At 50.4% G+C, this 18,641-nt stretch overlaps 1 protein-coding gene across 6 annotated transcripts in view; it reads left to right on the forward strand.

Annotated features, from left to right (window-relative positions):
* The window catches only part of VAC14 (VAC14 component of PIKFYVE complex), a 214,505-nt gene that overhangs the window by 66,116 nt on the left and 129,748 nt on the right, over positions 1-18,641 (forward strand). For all 6 annotated transcript variants that reach the window (XR_004375754.2, XM_075073743.1, XM_032795394.2 and 3 more), the window contains one exon: positions 11,758-11,911. Coding sequence is in view for 5 of the 6 variants with exons in the window: in XM_075073743.1 (XP_074929844.1) it covers positions 11,758-11,911 (154 nt within the window). In the remaining variant the exon portion in view is untranslated. The remainder of the gene's footprint in view (positions 1-11,757; positions 11,912-18,641) is intronic.

Consider the following 18,641-nt stretch of genomic DNA (forward strand, 5'->3'; position numbering starts at 1 on the left):
CTGCAGGCTGAAAAGAGAACAGGATGGGTCTGGCGTGAGGTGGCAAAGGGGAACAGAGTCTCTGAACCATCTCTTAACATGCTGCAGTTGCCTCTCTCAGGACAGGGCTTGTCCTAGGGACTGAGGCCTGCTTCCCAGGGGCTCCTGGGGAAATTGGAGCCCAGTAGATAGTTACAGGCTGCAAGCATGATGCTTAGGTCTGCACAAGCCACCCTTGCCCACCTAGCTGTGTGAGGCAGGAGCGTGAAGAGGGGCAATCGTGGAGTGACACAGCTGTGCTGGCAAAAGCCCCAAGTGGAGAGGGAATTACACCAGCAAAGCTGCAGCTGTTCGGATGGGATGGGATGTGTGCGCTGGAATACGCGGTTTTGCCAGTATAAGCTGTGTCCAGTATAGTGTCCAGTATAGCGGTGCTACAGTGCCAAGTGCTGCTAGTGTAGAACAAGCCTCCTGAGGGCAGTCTCAGCACTGCGCTGCAGGCTCTCTCTTCCTGGAGCTTGGGGAAAACGGCTGCATTTTGAGGGCATCTTTTCTGAGTGGCTTTGCAGTGTGTTAATCCATCAGGGAGAAGCCTGGTTACTTGTTGCATTTGCTCTCTCTGGAGTCATGGTTCTTCTTACTGTAGTATCTGAGTACTTCACAGCCTTCAATTTATTTATCATCCCAACCTCCAGGTGAGCCAAGACAGTGTTGTTATCCCCATTTTAGAGATAGGGAAACTGAGGCACCTGGGCTAAGTGACCCACCCAAGGACGCATGGAGTCTGTGGCAGAGCAGGGAATTGAACCCAGGTCTCCAGAGCTCTAGATTAGCATCCTAACTACTGGACCCTCCTTGCCTTTATTTTTTCATTTGCTCTCTTATCTCCTCTCAGGATGCTGTCCAATTGACATGTCCTTCTTATTGCCTGGCAAGAGCAGATGCAAGATGGGTGCCTTCCCGAAGCCCTCTGCTTGGCTTCAGGCTTCACCACGTTGTCCTTATCCTCCTTAGTTGCTCCATTTACTCCCTGGTGGTCTAGTGGGTCTAAAGATTCTTTCACAGCCTTCCTACTTCTGATGGCCTTTACATGGCTGGCTAATTGTTCTTCAGATTCCCTCTTCACCCTCCTGACTCTCTTACCTGTGTAGTTCGGATCCCTTCTGTTTTCTGGAGGATACTTGTGGGACTTGAATAACCTCCTCAGCTGTGCAGGTGGCTCCATTAGCCCTCAGGAAATGTGCCTGCAGGCACACTTAGGGTTCCTTAAGTAGTTCGATGCTGAGGGCAGGATTTTCATCTCTTCTGGCTTTAGGGCCTTTCATAGTTAACTGTGCAAGGACGGAGCCTCTTTGGGCGTCTTTTTCCAACTCTTGTGCCTATCAGGTGACTACCACTGCAGCTTGTGAAACACTTTGGCATCCTTGTGCTAGTTTTAACAAAATGCAGTACTGTGCAGCAGCAATTTCACATGGGTAGCACTCAGCGGCGGAGTCCACTTCCCAGCAATCTGCAGCATTACAGGGACCCTGACCCCTTTCCTTTAGCAGAGCAGGGCTTAAACCAGGGATTGCTCATCACTGAATAGCCTTGCATAATCTTTATACAGCCTAGTCAGTGGCTTGTGGCCCCTCTTTGAGCAATGTTGACCCGAGCTGGCTCAGGGACATCTGTTGCTCCCCCCTGCCTCATTAAGAATGAGAGAGCAGAGCTCTGTTTGCTCTGGGATATACCCTACACAGTGGAACAATACCAGAGGCCTGGAGCACTTGTGCTGGTGTTTGAAAGCTGAAATAATTATGGAGTGCTCCATTCCTCCAGTTCATCCTAAAACATTAATCTTCCCACATGTCCCAGCCCCAGGTATAGTGGAAAGGAGGTTCCCTGGGCGTGTTGTCAAGGATTATTCAGATGAGAGAATGTCTCTTATTGGACCAACTTCTGGTGGTGGAAGGCACCAGTCTTTGACTGCACACAGCGCTTCTTCAGGTTACCCATTCCTGGTGCCACTCAGTGTGTGCTCTGCTCAATCCCCAGCTCTGGGCAGGGCTCCCACTGAGCAGGATGGGGTTTGAGTGGTGTGGGGAGCCCCGATCTGAATGGGGATTTGGCATAATGCAGGGCCTGCCACAATGGGGTCCTGACTCAGTGGGGGGTTGTTGGATTTCCTGAGCACGTGCTGAGAGGCACCAGGAATGGATAACCTGAGGAGAAGCTCTGGTAGCTCAAAAGCTTGTTCCTTCCCCCAACAGAAGTTGTTGCAGTGAAAGCTGTTACCTCACCCACACTGTGTGTCTCCGATCCTGGGGCCAGCACGGCAAACGGAGGATTGTTCACTCGGGTGAATGCAGAGTTCACACCCTAGCAGCTGTCCAAGTGTTTGAATGACAATTGCGCTGTTCTGCCGAGCTACATTCAAGGGGTGACTGGTGAGGTGACCTCTGATGTCCCAGACCATCAGCCAGTAGTGACAGTTCTTCATAGCTGACGTTTTTTTTTTAAAAAAATCTTAAATGTGCAGGAGGAATGAGGGGCATCTCATCAGATAAAATGTGCTTTTATTACAGATTTTCAAAGGCATAAAACACAGGGTAATTCTGACAGTCGCATTAGTCCTGATGACATCACAAACCACTGGAGCTTTGCTCTTGTGGTTGCCAGGTTGTTGGAATCCTTGGGGTAGGGATGCGTGTGAGTTGCCTATGTAGCATCCTATGCACAGTAAATGCTGTGGTACATAATGCATGAAAAGTACTTCTCATCCCTGGATCTCAAAGCACTCTACAAAGATGGGCCTTAACCCTCAGTCACAGCTGAAGAAACTGAGACCAAGGCTAAAGGTCACACTGAGGGCTTGTCTACACAGAGAGCTGCAGATGTGAATGTAAACTGCTCTAGTTAAACCACTGCAAACTCCTGCATGGATGGTATTTGGTTTAAGAGCCGCTTATTTCAGTTTCTTAAACCTTTTCCTAATCAACTTAAACAGAAATAAGAGTGGTGATGCCCGGGTTTGTATTGGTTTAGTTAAATCGGTTTAACTAAACTGGTGTAACTTTTGTGTAGACAAAGGCCTGGTCTACACTGGTGTGGGGGGGATCGATCTAAGATACGCAACTTCAGCTACGCTTTTCTCGTAGCTGAAGTTGTGTATCTTAGATTGACTGACTTCACGTCCTCGTGGTGCGGGATTGACAGCCATCGTTCCCCTGTCAACTCCACTTCTGCCTCTCACCCTGGTGGAGTTCCGGAGTCGTTCGGGGATCGATGTATTGCGTCCAGACGAGACACGATACATTGATCCCGATAGATGGATCACTACCCGCCGATCCGATCCGGTGGGTAGTGTAGACATACCCAAAGTATGAGTTGTGGGCAGGGCCGAGAGTAAAACTTGGCTGACTAAAGCCCTATCCACTAGCCCTGTTGTCTTACCTGCAGTGCAGGGTGTCTGTGCCATACATGTGTCATGCATGTAGAGAAGCTTTGTTCCTCGGTTGTCTGAACATCCTGCAGATGTTGAGGAAGCTGGCTGGCCGAGGGAATTTCGGTGAGGAAGCGAGGCCTCGTGATTAAGGCATTGGAATGGGACTCCAGCTCCTGCCTCTGGCATAGATTTCTTACCATCAGTGGCCTGCCCACTGCCATGTATGTCTGCACTGGAATAAAACAACTCGCAACATGGCCGCCATGGCCCAGGTGTGCTGATTCAGGCTCTCAGGGCTTAAAAATTGCTCTGTGGAAGTTTGGGCTCAGGCTCGAGCCCAGGCTCTGGGTCCCTCCCCACTTGCATCTACTTAGCAATTTTACAGCCTCATGAGCCCAAGTTAGCTGACCTGGGCCAACCGTGGTTGTTTAATCACTGTGCAGATATACCCCTCCTCTCTCTGTACCTCAGTTTCCCATCTGTAAAATGGGCATGACGATCTTTCCTTTCTTCCAGCTTTGGTTTCTTGTCTGTTTAGACTGTAAGGCTTCTCTGGGCAGGAGTAGTACCACCTAGCTGTATCATTAGAGCCGCACAGGCCCTAGTCTGGATGCATTATCGCAGTATAAAGGTGCCTTATTCCTGTATGAGGAGGGGAATAAAGGACCTCAGTCTGAAGATGCCTTACTGGTCTAGCGTATTCCTCCTCTTGTACAGCAATGAGCTATACCAGCGTAGGGCACTCTAAGGCTGTGTGGAACTGTGCCCACTCTGGGGTGGTACCGGAGTAACTATGCTGGTAAATACATATCACCATAAACAGACAGTTACACTGTTACAAAAACTGTGTCACCTAGGCCTCTGTTCCTTGGGGCAGGGACTCTCGATGTGTGTGGACATTGGGGCCCTCATCTCTTTTAGTGTCTAGGTGCCACTGGAGTACAAGTTCATCTGATCGTATCTCACCAGATCCGTTCCCTGCCATCGCAGGGGCATTGGTGCACCCTGGTCCCTCCTATTCTCTGCCTGTGACACACTGTAGCTTAGTCTCCAGGCAGCTATAATAATTTGGTCTAATCCAAGTTATTGGGCTCAGTGCAGGGGTAACTGGCTGGGGTTCAGTGGCCTCTGACGTGCAGGAGGTGGACCCTGTGACTCTGCTAATATGTGGGACTGTAATGCTGTTTGGGTAATGGGGAGGTCTGGCTAATCCAGGCCATTCCAGAACCTACATTGTGTGGCGCAGGCTACATCTGTGTGTGTTACTTAGGCGGATACAAAACGTGCTGGCAAAATGATCTTGATCCCTCCTCTCTTATGCTTTTGGCTTCTTTATACTGTGCATTTAATAACACTCATACTTCTGATCTCAGTGTAGTCAGTCACCGGAGCAAATGCTAGAATGAACTTGTTGCTGTGTGAGTGGGAGGAGAGCAGAGCTGTAGATGGCAATGGGATCTCTCTTCAGAATCCCCTTAATGAGGGACGTGGGGCTCTTCTCGTTCCAAGGTGATGAAAGCACTTCCAGGGTTGATGGAAGAGACATGCTCCTCTGATGTTCACATGCTGTCTACAGAAGGAGACGAGCTCTTTGCCACCAGGGCAAAGGCTGCAGAACTCCTTTAATGAGAAGCTGCACTCCCCAAAGGGACCTGCCTGCTGCAGGCTTCTGGGGAATCTGCTCAGCGCTTTTACTGTGGGAAGGCTCCTGGGTCACAAGAATTGAGGTTTTTTGTCCTCCCCCAACCATCCTCTCAGCAGCTGGAGACCTTCCCTCCAGGTGCCAAAGGGAGATGTGCTCAACCAGCAGTGGGGCAGCACCCATCAAGTGTCTTAGCTTTCAGCATCTGTGGTCCTGCTGACTCTCCTCTCCTCCCATTCTCCTTCCCGAATCAGCGTGTGAGCAGCAGGGCTGCACCCCAGAGTGTATGCTCCCCCCGTGAGCAGGGTTACTGGGTGGCAGCAGGATGCGCTGCTGAGTTGCTAGGAAATGGCTCACGTGTCATGGTACATTACTTCTAAGCAATGGGTGATGCCTTGGCAGAGGAAGATGAAGGGTGGGGGCTGATTTCTCCGCACACTGCCTGAAAGCCTCCTCAGAAACCAGTGTTGCTAGTATCAGATCAGTTCAACCAGAATAAGAGACAAATTAACTTGACCTAGATCTGGATAACAGAAGAGACCTACAAATCCCTGGTTTCTGTGCCTTTAAAACCATTGCTTGGGGGCAATGTAGAGAGAAATCTGTACTCCCAACAAGGAAGGAAACCACTTAGTTGTTTGTTACAATCTTCCTGTCTTCTTACAATTCCCTCTGTCTGTCCCCACCCCCTCAGGCCCTTTTGCAGCCATGCGGAGTGGTAATTTTCTTCTCCAGCCCCACCATTGCTGGCTCTGGCTAATTGGGGGTACCAGTAACTCTCAGGGAAGGGGTGCCCTCTGAACGTTTTGACCTGGTTACTATTCGTATTTCCTAAGAGGCGTGTTCTCCTTTTTGAGGCTAAGCTCCACTTGTTCCTACTGCAGAGAGCAGCCTCCAGATAGCCTCGCCTCCTGGAATCTAGGAAACCCAGCAGAGGAAAACTCTTTTGGCTGGGAAGGTTTGTAAGTGGCAACAGTTGCCCCTTGGTTCAGCTATATGGAGAATAGGCTAGCACACAAGATGGGAGGGACAGAGGAAGGATGGTCTTGGGCTAAGGGCAGTGTACTGACAATCGGCAGATTGGGTTTCTGTTCCTCTGCAGGTCATTGAACCTTTCTGTGCCCACTTCCATTCCTCTGTGAAACAGCTGTCCCTGCCTCCTGCAGGGGGGCGGGGTAGAGTACATTAAAGCGTGTGAGCTGCTCAGATTCTTTAGTGGTGAGAAGTGGGGAGAAACGCACGTAATGGAGGGGAGGCAAAGGAAATCTCTGCTTCAGCAGCCATGTCAGCTGCGTGTGGTGGGGGAGAGGGGGCACTTCATTCTGAATGGAGGTGAAATGCCATCTCTTCACTTTGGTGCTTCAGATCTCCATGTTCTCAAATGGTTTCAGCCCTTCTGCTAGTAGGGGACTCTAGGTCTGAGTGAGTGACCATTGGAGCCACTGGTGCCAGGGGCTGTAGCCAAAGAGCTGTGCAGTGGCAGAATTTCTTTGCAGGGATTGTAGGACACAGATTTTTGTTATGTTCATCGCTTTTCCTGTTACTAGAATGAGCTCGGTAATTGACTGGGAGGTACAGTTGGCCTCTGCTAGTTTTGAGCCTGGGTTATAACACTATCTTAAATATGGCTAAGCATTCATCATCCAATTTACAGATGGGGAAACTGAGGCAAAATGACTTGCCCAAAGTCACCCAACAGTCAGTGCAGACCTAGGAGCATCTGGCCTTGTAGACTAAAGCTGCTAATCCCTGTTCATTCCCCAAGCCACACTGAGAGAGCTTGCATCACAGCTGCCAGTGCTCTCTGGGCTCTGTTGCTAAAGGCGGGGGCAAGGTTATCCCAGCTGTACTGTTCCATCCATCAGGAGTGGATCCCCGAGTGATTAATCCTCCATCTGAAATGCCATTGGATCTGTCTCTCCCACCCCCACATGTAAGAGCCCAGAGTCTTTACCCCCCACCGGAGAGACTGACGGCTCCAGTCCTGTTCATTGCAAGTGCTGGAGGTTTTAATGGCAGCCAAGCTCCGGAATGATGGGACCCAGCTGATGTGCCTCTCTGGCACCCAGCCTGTTGCCATGGCAATGGCAGGCATTTGTGCTCCTGCAGGATATTGCTTTCCTATAACCTTCCTGCTTCATTTTCTTGCTCACACAAAGAAAGCAAGTGCTTCAGCGGCGGTTTGCAGAAAGATGTGTGCTGCATACAAAACACCCCTCAGCCTGCCCTCCCAGATGGACTCCTCTCAGGGTGAGCGACAGTGGAGAACATCAGTACTGTACATAAAGTGCATGCTGAGCCAATGCAGGAAGAGCAGGCTCAGAGAGCAAATGCAGGCGGTTGTCATTGAGATGCAGGAACACTGCATCGCTGCGGCTCCTTTTCAGGAGCTGAGATGTAAGGCTATGATTTAGTCGCAGAGGTCGCGGAATCCGTGACATCCAGCAACCTCTGTGACTTCAGTCTGCAGCGGTCGGGAGCTGCAGCATCCCCTGCCGCCCCCAGAAAGGGAGCTGCGGGGTACCCCACTGCCTCTGGCAGCCCGTAGAGCTCCAAGCTGGCACAGGCAGTGGGGGTACCCCACAGCTCCCGGCTGCCACAGGAAGCGGGGAATCCCGCAGCTCCCAGCCGCCATGGGTCATTGGAACCTTTTGTGTTTAACTCCCCATGGAAGGTGGTGGTCTTTATGGGCATGCACTATGGGCTTTGAGACCAGGCCCTCAAGTCAATGGGAGACTTTGTTGGCTTCCAACAGACCTGGGATGACTTTGGAGCACCGTTCTTAAACTCTGGTAACTTTTCTATTTTCAGATACCGTGTCTTCACTAGCTAGAGGGCAGCTCTTGCTCTCACGATCCTCATTCCGGATGCACCCGTGCTGAGTCACTTTCCTATTTTTAAACAAAGCCGTATCCGAGGGCTGGTCTACACTAGGAGCACTACAGTGGCACAGCTGTAGCACAGCTGGTGAAGAAGCCCTATGCCGACAGGAAAGCGCTCTCCCGTCAGCCTAATAAAACTGCCTCCGCAAGAGGCTCTTAGGTCAGTGTAGCTTATGTTGCTTGGGGGGCAGCTTAGTCACATCCCTGAGTGACATAAGTTATACCGCCATAGGTTGTAGTGTAGACAAGCCTGGAGTGATCTGTCTCCAAAAGAGTGAGAAACTAGGTGAAAATGTGCAGAGGATATACTTCTATGTGGATGACTCCAAAAGGACTGATTAGGTTTGAGACCTGCCTTCTGCCCTGCAGCCGCCCCCAAATAAATTGTTCCGGACTTGGGCCAACACATGAGAAATCTCAGCCCCAAAAGGACATTGTTTTAAAATGGGGCTTGAAAGGGCTGTGCTGTGCTAGCCCAGCCCTGGCTCTATCATTGCCACGGTTTTGTCCTATATTCAAAGTAGTAGTGACCACACAGCTGTGTTGGGCCTTGCTTTTTCTCTCCTTCCGTGCACAGTTATTGCTCCTAGTGCTAAGATTGTTGTTGTCCTTTATTTCCCCCGGCGGGAGTTGCATGGAGTTACTTAACCATGTTTGTGTGCGCAGGGGCCTCTCGTGTGTTGGAGCCTTTTGTTTTTCCCAGTTTCCCAAGCTTTGGTCTCTGTAGGTTAATATGCTCTCTCTGTAGCTTCACAGCAGCGAAGGCTAAACCAAATGTAGGTGTGTTTCTCCCCTCCCTCAGAGCCACTTGAACATGTTTCCCGCTGAGCTGGAAATCCACATGGCCCAGCAGGGATGGGAGTTGGTTGGAGGGGCTGCATCCGTTCAGTGAGATCTGAGCCCAGAGGGTGCTCTGTTTTCTGGCCCCTACTCCTTCCCAGCCCCTGGCCAGCACTAAGAGGGAATGGTTTCAGCCAGGATTTGTTTTGTTGACTGCTGTCTACTTCAGTGCGCAAGAGTGCTAGTGAGCAGAGCTGCTTCTGGTAGCGTTCGCCAATTACAGTGAGTGAGAGAAGGGCTGTGCCTGTTCATCTGCCTATTTTCCTTAGGCTTTTGTGAAGGAAACAGAAGCTGTAATCAGGAGAGAGCTGCTATTTGCATTTCCCAAATCAGCTTGTTTTGTCTCCTGCATCTGCTCAGAGCGGCTCTGGCTGAGACTCTGAGGGCTTGTCTACATGGGACATTACTGTGCAGCAAGCTAATGAGCTGGAGAGTCACCCCCTGGCTTTCCGCACACTAGCTTTACTGTGTAGACCAGCCCTGAGAACCTGTCTGAGAAATGCTGTGTTGTGCAGGAGATTGGCCTAGAGGCTAAGGGAAATGAATGGCCTAGAAGAGCTGGATTTGTGTCCTGACTCTCCATGCAAGTTGCTGAGGTTGCCTACAACGGCGTATGGCCCATCCATGACTTCTGTTAGCAGATATCTCCAACAGCTGGAGATGGGGCACTAGATGGGAAGGACTCTGAGAATTCTCTGTAGTAACTTTCCCAAGTGTCTGGCTGGTGAGTCTTGCCCACATGCTCAGGGTCTAACTGATTGCCAGATTTGGGGTTGGGAAGGAATTTCTCCCTGGGCCAGATTGGCAGAGAACTTGGGGTGGGAAGTGTCACCTTTCCTGTAGCATGGGGCTTGTCTCAGTTGCCGGTTTGAACTAGAGTGAATGGGAGATTCTCTGTAACTTGAAGCCTTTAAATCATGATTTGAGGACATCGAAAACTCAGCCAGTTTATGGGTCTGTTACAGGAGTGGGTGGGTGAGGTTCTGTGGCCTGCAGTGTGCAGGAGGTCAGACTAGATGATCACGATGGTCTCCTCTGGCCTTAGAGCCTGAGTCTTGGCACCGAACTTTCCCCATCTGTGAAATGGGGGTGATGCCCGCTGCCTGAGTGCCCTGTGAGTTTGTCTAAGCACTCTGAGACGCAGGATTGCCACCCCCAAGACTTAAAAAATCACAAGTCACTTGAAATTCATGATTAAAAAAAAAATACATTTGGGGTATTCATTTGCCTTCTGGCTTTGGAGCTTTTTTGGGTCACTTTCAAGCTCTTCTCTGCAGCCATAAGGATTATACTACTACTACTAATAATTAATAATAAAAGCTGAAATTCCCAAATAATCACGTGACTCCAGGAGCTGTAAATGTACAAGTAAAATGCCAAATACTCAGACTTGCAATAAAATAGCAAGAGGTGGCAACACTCTGGGTGATGTATGTGGGATCCCTCTGCCCAGTGCCTGTGCGCTGGTTGGTGCCGCAGGGGCTCCCCAAAGGCTACAGCCTGTGTGTCTAGTTGTTTCCATGCTTCACAAATCTCCAGTAAGGAGGAGGATGGTGAGAGAGAGGGGGGTGACCAATAAAACAGCCAGGGGTGGAGAAAGATCCATCATTACTGGTTGGGACATCAGGACAATTGTAGAAAAGCATAATTTTCCTCCTCATCTTGTAAATTACCACGGTGGTGGGGTAGAGAGGAGAGCGGGTGATGGGAAGAGAATGACCAGTGTTGGATAAAGCTGTTATGTTCATTGTTAAAGCATTCAACCTCAATCCACCGTAAACTCCTTTACAGATAAGTGAGGTGGCCAATGCTAGATAAGCCCATTAGCTAGAAGTTTCTTTCGAGTTGATCAGCACTGAATTAATGTTGCCGTTTTAAACAGTCTTCAGAGTCGATCCATTGAGATTAATTGGCACAATTCATAGCTCTCTAAGCTGTCATTCTGCTCAGTGAGGTGGCACTGCGTTGGCTGGTGCCTGAAAGACTTTCCATGCAAACCAAATGGCTGCTAGCTCCTGTTTAGATGAAAACTACATTCAAGAATAGCAGAACTCTGTGGCTGGCTGCAGAGTGCCTGGAAATCCCCAGCACAGATTTCCCTCCGGTAACTTTGCTGGCTGTCCAGGCTGGTTTGCAGCATTGATTGCATGATGGGAAAATGCCTCATTCAGTTACCTCCTTTACCTGAACTTTTCCCTTCTCGTCAAATGAAGCTGAGAAGTTAAACCACTGGCTTTTACCAGATACACTCTGGGTGGAGGGTGTGATGGAGTAGGGACTGTCTGTGTGGGGAACGGGAAAGCAGGGGATGTCTTTAGGTGAGGGACAGGTGCTCAGCCTGTAACCCGAGCCCGGGAGGGGGGAGCACCTGGGCGGAGGAGAAGGGAACAAAGGATTCGGCCGGCGGGAGGAAAGGCAGGACAGTTTGGGTTTGGGGCTGTGGGGCGGAATTCAGGGTATCCTAGCTGGGATCCGAGCACCCTGAACCCCCAGAAGGAATAGATGGAGGAGTCCTGACTGTGCCTGCAAGCTCTGCTGTAACCTGTGTTCCTGTTGTCCAATAAACCTTCTGTTTTACTGTCTGGATAAAAGTCACTGTGGGGTCCAGGAAGAGGGGTGCAGGGCTGGAACCCCCAGACTCCGTAACAGAGGGCAGCAAGTCCTGGTCTAGTTCGTGCTGACTGTAGAAGTTTGGCCTAAGTTTAATGGTCACCTGCCCTTTTGCAGTCACACAATAGATCTTCCATTTCTCTGTCCCGCCCTTCTCCTTGGTAGGTGTATGCCAGGAACGTCACTGAGAGGAGTCCTGGCCTCCCCGCTTCTACCTGGGCTGTATCAGTAGGGTTAGGGTTGGCCTTTTGGATCCCAGCTGCTTTCAATCACTTCAAAAAGAAAAGACTCGAAGCCTCTTGTCTCCTGCCACCTCTGCAGACTCGCCATGCTGCATTGTCATTGCTCACCTCTCTGCTGTCTGTGCCTCTTTCTAGGTTATTCTGAAGGACCTAGAAGTTTTGGCTGAGATTGCCTCCTCTCCTGCAGGTCAAACGGAAGATCAGGGGCCATGCGATGGCTCCGATACGCGATCTGGCCAATTGGAGTTACACATTCCCGTCGTCAAAGCCAGCCAGCTGAGCTCCTCTGGTAAGTGTCCTCCATCCACACCTTCCTGACAGTGATCTAAATGGCTAGGCATCCTCTCACTTCCTAGTTGCTTCATTTCCCTTGAGGTAAAGTGGCACCTATCAGATTTGGTTTGGCGGAGAGGGACTCTCTCGGAGTAGTGAATCAATATATCAGTTCCAGCCCCCACATCACTTGGGTATTTTGGGATGCAGAAAACTGTTCTCCAGCTGCTTCATGGCAATCTACTTCAGATCCTATCTACCCATCTGTGGAGTGAGCCACGACAGCAATCCATGGGTCCTGCAATATTTGTATATCTGATAGACTGATCACGTTAGTGCCACACTTGAATGGGGCTGATTCTGTTCAGAACAGTTAATAGAAAGGAGACCTGGGGAAGGAGGATCAGTGAGCTGAGCCATTCATTGGTCAGATACCACAGAAATATGGAGACCACAAACTTTAAAAAGTACCTGTGCTTTTGAGTGCCCAGTTTAAGCCACCTTGATCTTTTTTCAGTTTCTGAGCCTCACAGAAAATGCACTACATGGGCGAGGTCCAGGATGTTAAGCTGGGGGCTTCCAAAAACGGAGGCACCCAAAATATAAAGCCCCCACTTGAAAATATTTTGGCCTGTGTCCATCGTGTTACACAGAGATGAAGCCAAGGACACTTGGAATGTATCTGTAAAATGTAGTACGTTGTGGCGAGAGCCAGGACTGGTGAAATGTTAAAACTGGAGGAGGGGAATCTTTGTATTTTGAGGTTTCATAGAAAATGTCATTTAAAATTGTTCATGTACCTCTGGAATCCACCTGCTTCCCCAAACAGCAGTTCAGCCATTGCACCTCCTCCAGATCGTTACATCTCACTCCCCTCTCGTGCTGCAGTTCTTTGGAGCTGCCTCAGTGCTACAGGCGAGGGGTGTGATTCCCTGCTCCTCGACTCTCACTTGCGCTCGCTCTCATTGGCAGAGCCATGCTGGGTACAAGTCCGCCTGGAACTGGTGAGGAGATGCTCAGCCATGTCTCCGCTGCCACTCTCCATGCTACTGTGGCTACATGATTTATAGCTGAGCTAGCGTGAGCACGTGTGTGAGTAGTGGAGTCACACCCCTAGCTCCTAGTGTAGACATAGCCTGCATGAGCACATTCCTCCACCCTCAGAGCCAGGCATATCCTGCTTGGATCCATTTCCTGCTGGAGTTAGTCTGGCAGCGTCTCAGGGTAGGGGCTGTCTGCTCTCTCTGTAAAGAGCCATGCACATCCGTGGGACTTTGCACAAATGCTAATAAATAGTGGTGCAGCCACCTACTTGCCCTCCTGCCTTCTCTTCCTCGAATCCCCCAGACTGCGTCATTGCCAGGAGAGTGCAGGCCCAAAAGCCTACACAGACCCCTCTGGAATTGTTGCACTAGTTCAGCTAACACAACTCTCCCTGCTTCCCCTGTGCAGGCCTATAGTCTTAGAAGCACTGACGTGCCTAATGAGCTAGTCTGGTGAGAGCCAACACTGCCTCCTCATCAGAGGTTTTTGTGACTTTTGAAGCCTAATGCAGCGCTTTGCGAGTACTGTTGATCCTCTCTCTATGTCCAAGATTGACACTCTGCGGGTGGAGTCGCTTATGCAGCACTGGCCAAACAGCTGCAAAGCTGCATTTTAGATCATGCTGATGATGGCTGTCTGAGGTTTCCTTCCTTGTGGATTGTCTAAAAATAGCCTGCAGTATGGCACATATTCTAAAAACTGTGTGGCCCCTTTAACTGGAACAGAAACTAGGCTTCAATTATTCAAGCATAGTACAAAAAAAATCAAGGGTTTGGAAGAATCTGGCTACATCCGTGTCTAGCTGTTTTCTGTATTTAGAGTGCAAGTCGCTACAGTGTCGAGTGTGTGTAGGGTACGCAGGGTGCATGTATAATGGGTGCTAATGGTGGGTGCTATGGTTCGGGTTCGTCTCCTTTTGTAAACCTGTTGTCACTTTCTGGAAAATTACTTTCTTTGGGCTGAAATTCTCATGATTTGGCTTTTGCTCAAAAGTAAACTTTTTTGAAAGGGGGGATTTGAGCCAGTTGTGTTTTGGTTTCCCTGGAGTTCTCTAAGGGTGGCAGTACCACCCTCTCCTTATTGTGACTGCCTGCGTGTTTCACACACAGCTCCAGTGACTGACTGCTCGGATTTAGCACAGAATTAGCCCTTAGCAAGGTGAGGGGTTGCTGCTAGGCTAGGATGCTCCTGGGTTTGAATTTGTAACATTATGGCCTTTTGGAGCGTGATTAATAGAAAATCTTTGGTCTATGTGGATATGCTCCTTAGTGGCTGCATGGGTCCCATCTCACTGCTGGGGTTGTTGCTTCTGCTCAAATTTCCCTAGCACTCCGCTGGGATAGAGCACAGTGACACAGCCTCTCTCTGCAGAGTGTGCTAGTTCTTGACTACTTACCCACACAGGCTGGTCAGAACAGATGCAAACATGATGTCCTGATTGTTGGAAAATCAAACCTCCCCTCCCTCCAAACCAAAGAGATGAGAGTACCACTTCCCCTAGGCATGAAGCAGATGCATGTACTGCAGCCATCTGCTCAGACTACTGAAGCTGTACAGGTAGGACACTGCTGCAACTTCAGTATTGGTGGTGGGGGCCAGTAGAGCTCTTGCTGATGTTCTTCCTGTGTGATTTGTTATGATAAGAGAAGGGTAAGCTGAAAAGCCATCAGGGAGTTGTGGGGATAGGAGGAAAGGAGCTGCCTGCCCAGGGTAAGGAAGCGGAGGACTCCAGTGTCCCTGAGTGCTAGGGTACCTGTTTGTGGCTGGAGGTCACTAAGTCAGGCACTCTTGCAAGTCCAGAAAGTCATAGCACATTTCCATTGTTCATGCAGTGTGGCTATTTTTGATCCAAGCTTGTCACCCATTCCTAAGAGAGTGGTGTGGGGGAAGGGAAGGGGCCTGGGCTGTTCCACGTTCATGCTCTTGCTTCCTTTCTCATGTTTTCCCCGGGATGTGTTTATGCAGTCGTTTCCCTGCCATTGAGATTGGCTTCCTCCAGCCATTCACTGGTTGCAATCAGGAAAACAGCGTCCCTTTTCCTGAGTTCATTCCCAGATTGGCTTTTATTTAGATGCTTTGTTCTCCCATGACATAAGGCTAGCTGTGCTCTTACAGCATCTCAACATTTAATGAACTTGCAGCTGCCTTTTAAGGACCTGCGCTGTGTGGGGCACATGACGTCCCATTTGTCACTTGCGTTGTATGTGGGAAGACCAGCTCCCATTGGCATAGCAAAGATGAGAGGGGAGTAAATTGTCTGCTGCTAGCCAGGTGGAAGGACCTTGCTATGGAGCACACACCCCTCAGCACATGGCCAGACTCCTGCAGCCGGGAAGAGTGGCGATAGCTAGCTTTCTGCATAGCGGATGGCCTAGTGTTTGGCAAACTGTCTAAGCATAGCCAGAGCAAAATGCGTAACTGGGAGGGGGTTGTAGGGAAGTAGCTCGAGCTAGGCAGAGTGCAAAGTGGTGGTGTGCAACCGATCTGTTGTGCGCATAGTCTGCAGTGATACACTTCAGTGCAGACTGATTGACCCCTGCTAGCTCAGCCCTCTGGGCCTTTCTTGGCCAGATTGGCCGTAGTATGTGCCGGCTTTGTGATGTGAGCGAATAGAGGACTAGTGAGGTGCACCAAATTCGTTTAATTGGTGCCCTAAGCCACAAAAAGGGGGGAGGCTAAAGCCACAGTCCCACTGCACCCCACAAAACTCCTATGTCCATTCATGCTACACGTGGGTCTGGATCTCTGTGGGGTCAGAACTCACTCTCCCTAATCTTCCAGTCTTGGACTTAGATGATTTCCTTGATACAGGAATTCGTTGGCACAGCTGTGCATCTCTTAGCTCTCAGCAATCCTGGCTCCAGGGACAGCTTCCTCTGGGGGCATACGATGGTCGGTCCTTGATGATTAGACGGGGGGATAGAAGAGGAGTAAGTAACGTTACTGAAATATACTATGCAAAATACAAAAAGCCGGCACATCATTCATGCCAAATGCTCTTCATCTCAGCTCGGAAGGGAGTGCTGCAGCTTCCTGGGCAGTGGCGGTAAAGCCAGCCATGGATGGGAGTGCACTGACTGTGACGTGTTGCTGTGGAAGGAAGCTGGCGTGGAATAAGGGTGTATTGCAGGGAGAGGCTGAGAGCGGGGAATGAGGAGTATATTGCGAGCAGGGGCTTAGTGTGGGGAATATGACTAGGTTTCTCTCCAGAGGTGGAAGGGATCAGTAGAGACTGGAGAGGGCCCAGTGTGATCGAGGTGTTAGCTGGGTGTAGTGAGAACCAGGAGGTGGGGGAGAGGGGATTGAAAGCTAGTCTGATCCCTATTGCAGAGAGGGATTCCAGAGCGTGGGAGACCAGGTTCAGTCCCAGGGAAGGATAGTGCCAGAGGTGGCTGTGCTAGGCAAGGGGCCTGCAGTGGGCCCAGGGAAAACAGATGGGAAGTGTTGGGGGCGGGAGGGGAGCAGAGAGAGTGGTGCTAGTGGCTGGGTTTGCTCTCCAGAGAGTAGAAGAGCCTGGCTTCATAAGCCCCTTCCCGTGTGTCCCTTGTTTACGATGTGCGCTGTGCTTTCTGGTCCCTGCCCCAGAGAGTACCCCAAGGGGAGACGCACGCAGCCCAAGTGGTCTGGGTGGCATTAAGGTTATTTTAGCACTGCTCAGCTTCGCCTCGCCTGATGACTGCCAGTCCTTTGCACAAGCCCTTCCATTCCCAGGGAAGCAGAGCACTGGCAACTTGGGTGGGTTTTTTGTTTTTGTTTGGTTTTTTTTAAACATGCTCATATTTGGCAGGCTCAGAACGTATTCCGGCTTCTGATCACCCATCCCAAGCCTCTGTTGTACATCAGCTACAGCCACTTTGCTGGACACAAGTGCTCTGAAAATCTTCACCAGCAGCTGTATGAGGTGAATGTGCAAGTAACCTGCTGTAGGCCAGGCAAAACTTGGTCTGTGTCATAGCCCAAGATTCAGTCTCTTGTTTCTGGCTTTAGTCATTGGACTCCTGTTCCTGGTTAAACAGTGTGAATGAACAGTAGTGACCCTTCCAGGAACACACTGTTGAGAATCTGGATTGTAGCCTTTAGCCACCGGGTCTATTGAGAGCCGTACTAGAGAGCTGGGTTGTGATTGGTGGCCTACTCATCTGATCTTCTCAGCGATGAGTTTTTAACAATCTGTGCGTTGGCTCAGGTGTTCCATCAAAGTCTGCACCGTACATACAGGGCTGGATTTCCAATTAGGTGCGATAGGCATGTGCCTAGAGTGCTGGTGTTCTAGGGGCGCCTAAAAATCCAAAGTTTGCTGATCCTGGCCCGGGGCAGGGCCAGTTGAGGGCAAGATGATCCCATGCAGCCCTGCTGGGTGCTCCTGCCAGCAGGGAAGGCGAAGCAGCCCCTGTGGCAGGGGAAGAGCTCAGCAGTCCAATGCAGGGGGCCTGCTGGGCAAGTGGGTTCTAAGGGAGCCTGGCCTGGGCAGGCCCCGCTCCTGTGCCAGCCTAGCTGATCACACTGCTCCTCAGGGGCCAGGGTGAACCCTGGCCATGCTGCCAGCTCAGCCTGGCAAACACAGTCACCTCCCAGCAGGCCAGTGAGTGCGGCCAGGGGCAGGGGAGAGTGGGTCTCTGGGTGCTTGTGGTGGGGTGCTGGGCAGTGGGGGGTTTGTGAGGGGGTGCTGGGCAGTTGTGGTGGGGCGTCTAAAAGTTAAGTGCCCCCCCCACACACACACACACACCCCACAGCTCCCAGCCACGACAGGTGGCAGGGGACCCTGGAGCTCGGAGCCCCTGTGGGTCGTGATGGGGAGCTTGGAGCTGGGGCCCCCATAGCTGTCCAGCCACCGGGGATGCCTAGGGGCCCGCAAGATTTAAATCCAGCCTTGCATATATAGACCCTCTGCTGTGTCCCATACATGTATAGAGGGCCTCCAACAAAAGCGTGCAGGTACCGTACTTGGTACTAGGCATGGAGAAGCTGTTTGTGTGGGTCTGTTTTCCAGCACTGAACAAGGAACTTTTATTAGAATAAGAAACAGTATGATCCCTAAAGCCCCCTTGTCTCTAGAACCTTCCCCAGCCTCTCCTGCCTTCCACCCTCCCCGAGTCGATGTCCTTATGGGATGTTCACTGCTAGCCTGGCTTTGTAGGTTGATATGCGAATATGCTCTAGATATCTTCCTGTCGGCATGGACTTTTCTCCTCAGCCCTTTTATTTTCCTGAGCCATTCTGCCCCTCTGGATTGTCTAGTATCCCATGTCTGGCTTTGCAGAACACCAGCATCTTCAGAAGATACAGTATATGGTGCATTCCCAACAAACCAGCTGTCACCATCTTAATCTAGAAGAGGAGCAGAAAACGTTCTATAGGGCCTGAAAATACCGATTGTGGGCAGGGGAGGCGTATCTGAATATTTCCATGCAACGCAGGGTCTCGTTGCTTGTAAATCCTGCCTTAGAGCAAAATGAAAATGCTCTCTCGGGCTTCATTCCAATTCTTCTAATCTCTCAATTTCTGGCATCACTTGGTTAATGTAGTATGGAAAATGCTTGAATGCTCTAGATCTGATTAAATCAGGGCCTGTCTTTCTGAATTCTAGTGAAGTGGCACATAATCATACCAAATACTACATCCCATTATTTCAAACCTGTTCCAGGTGCCAGCCTAATCAGGGGATAATGAAAAGACTGCATGCAATGGCAACTACCAGGGCT

Source organism: Chelonoidis abingdonii, chromosome 19 (genome assembly GCF_003597395.2).
Source record: "Chelonoidis abingdonii isolate Lonesome George chromosome 19, CheloAbing_2.0, whole genome shotgun sequence".
Classification (NCBI taxonomy): Eukaryota; Metazoa; Chordata; order Testudines; family Testudinidae; genus Chelonoidis; species Chelonoidis abingdonii.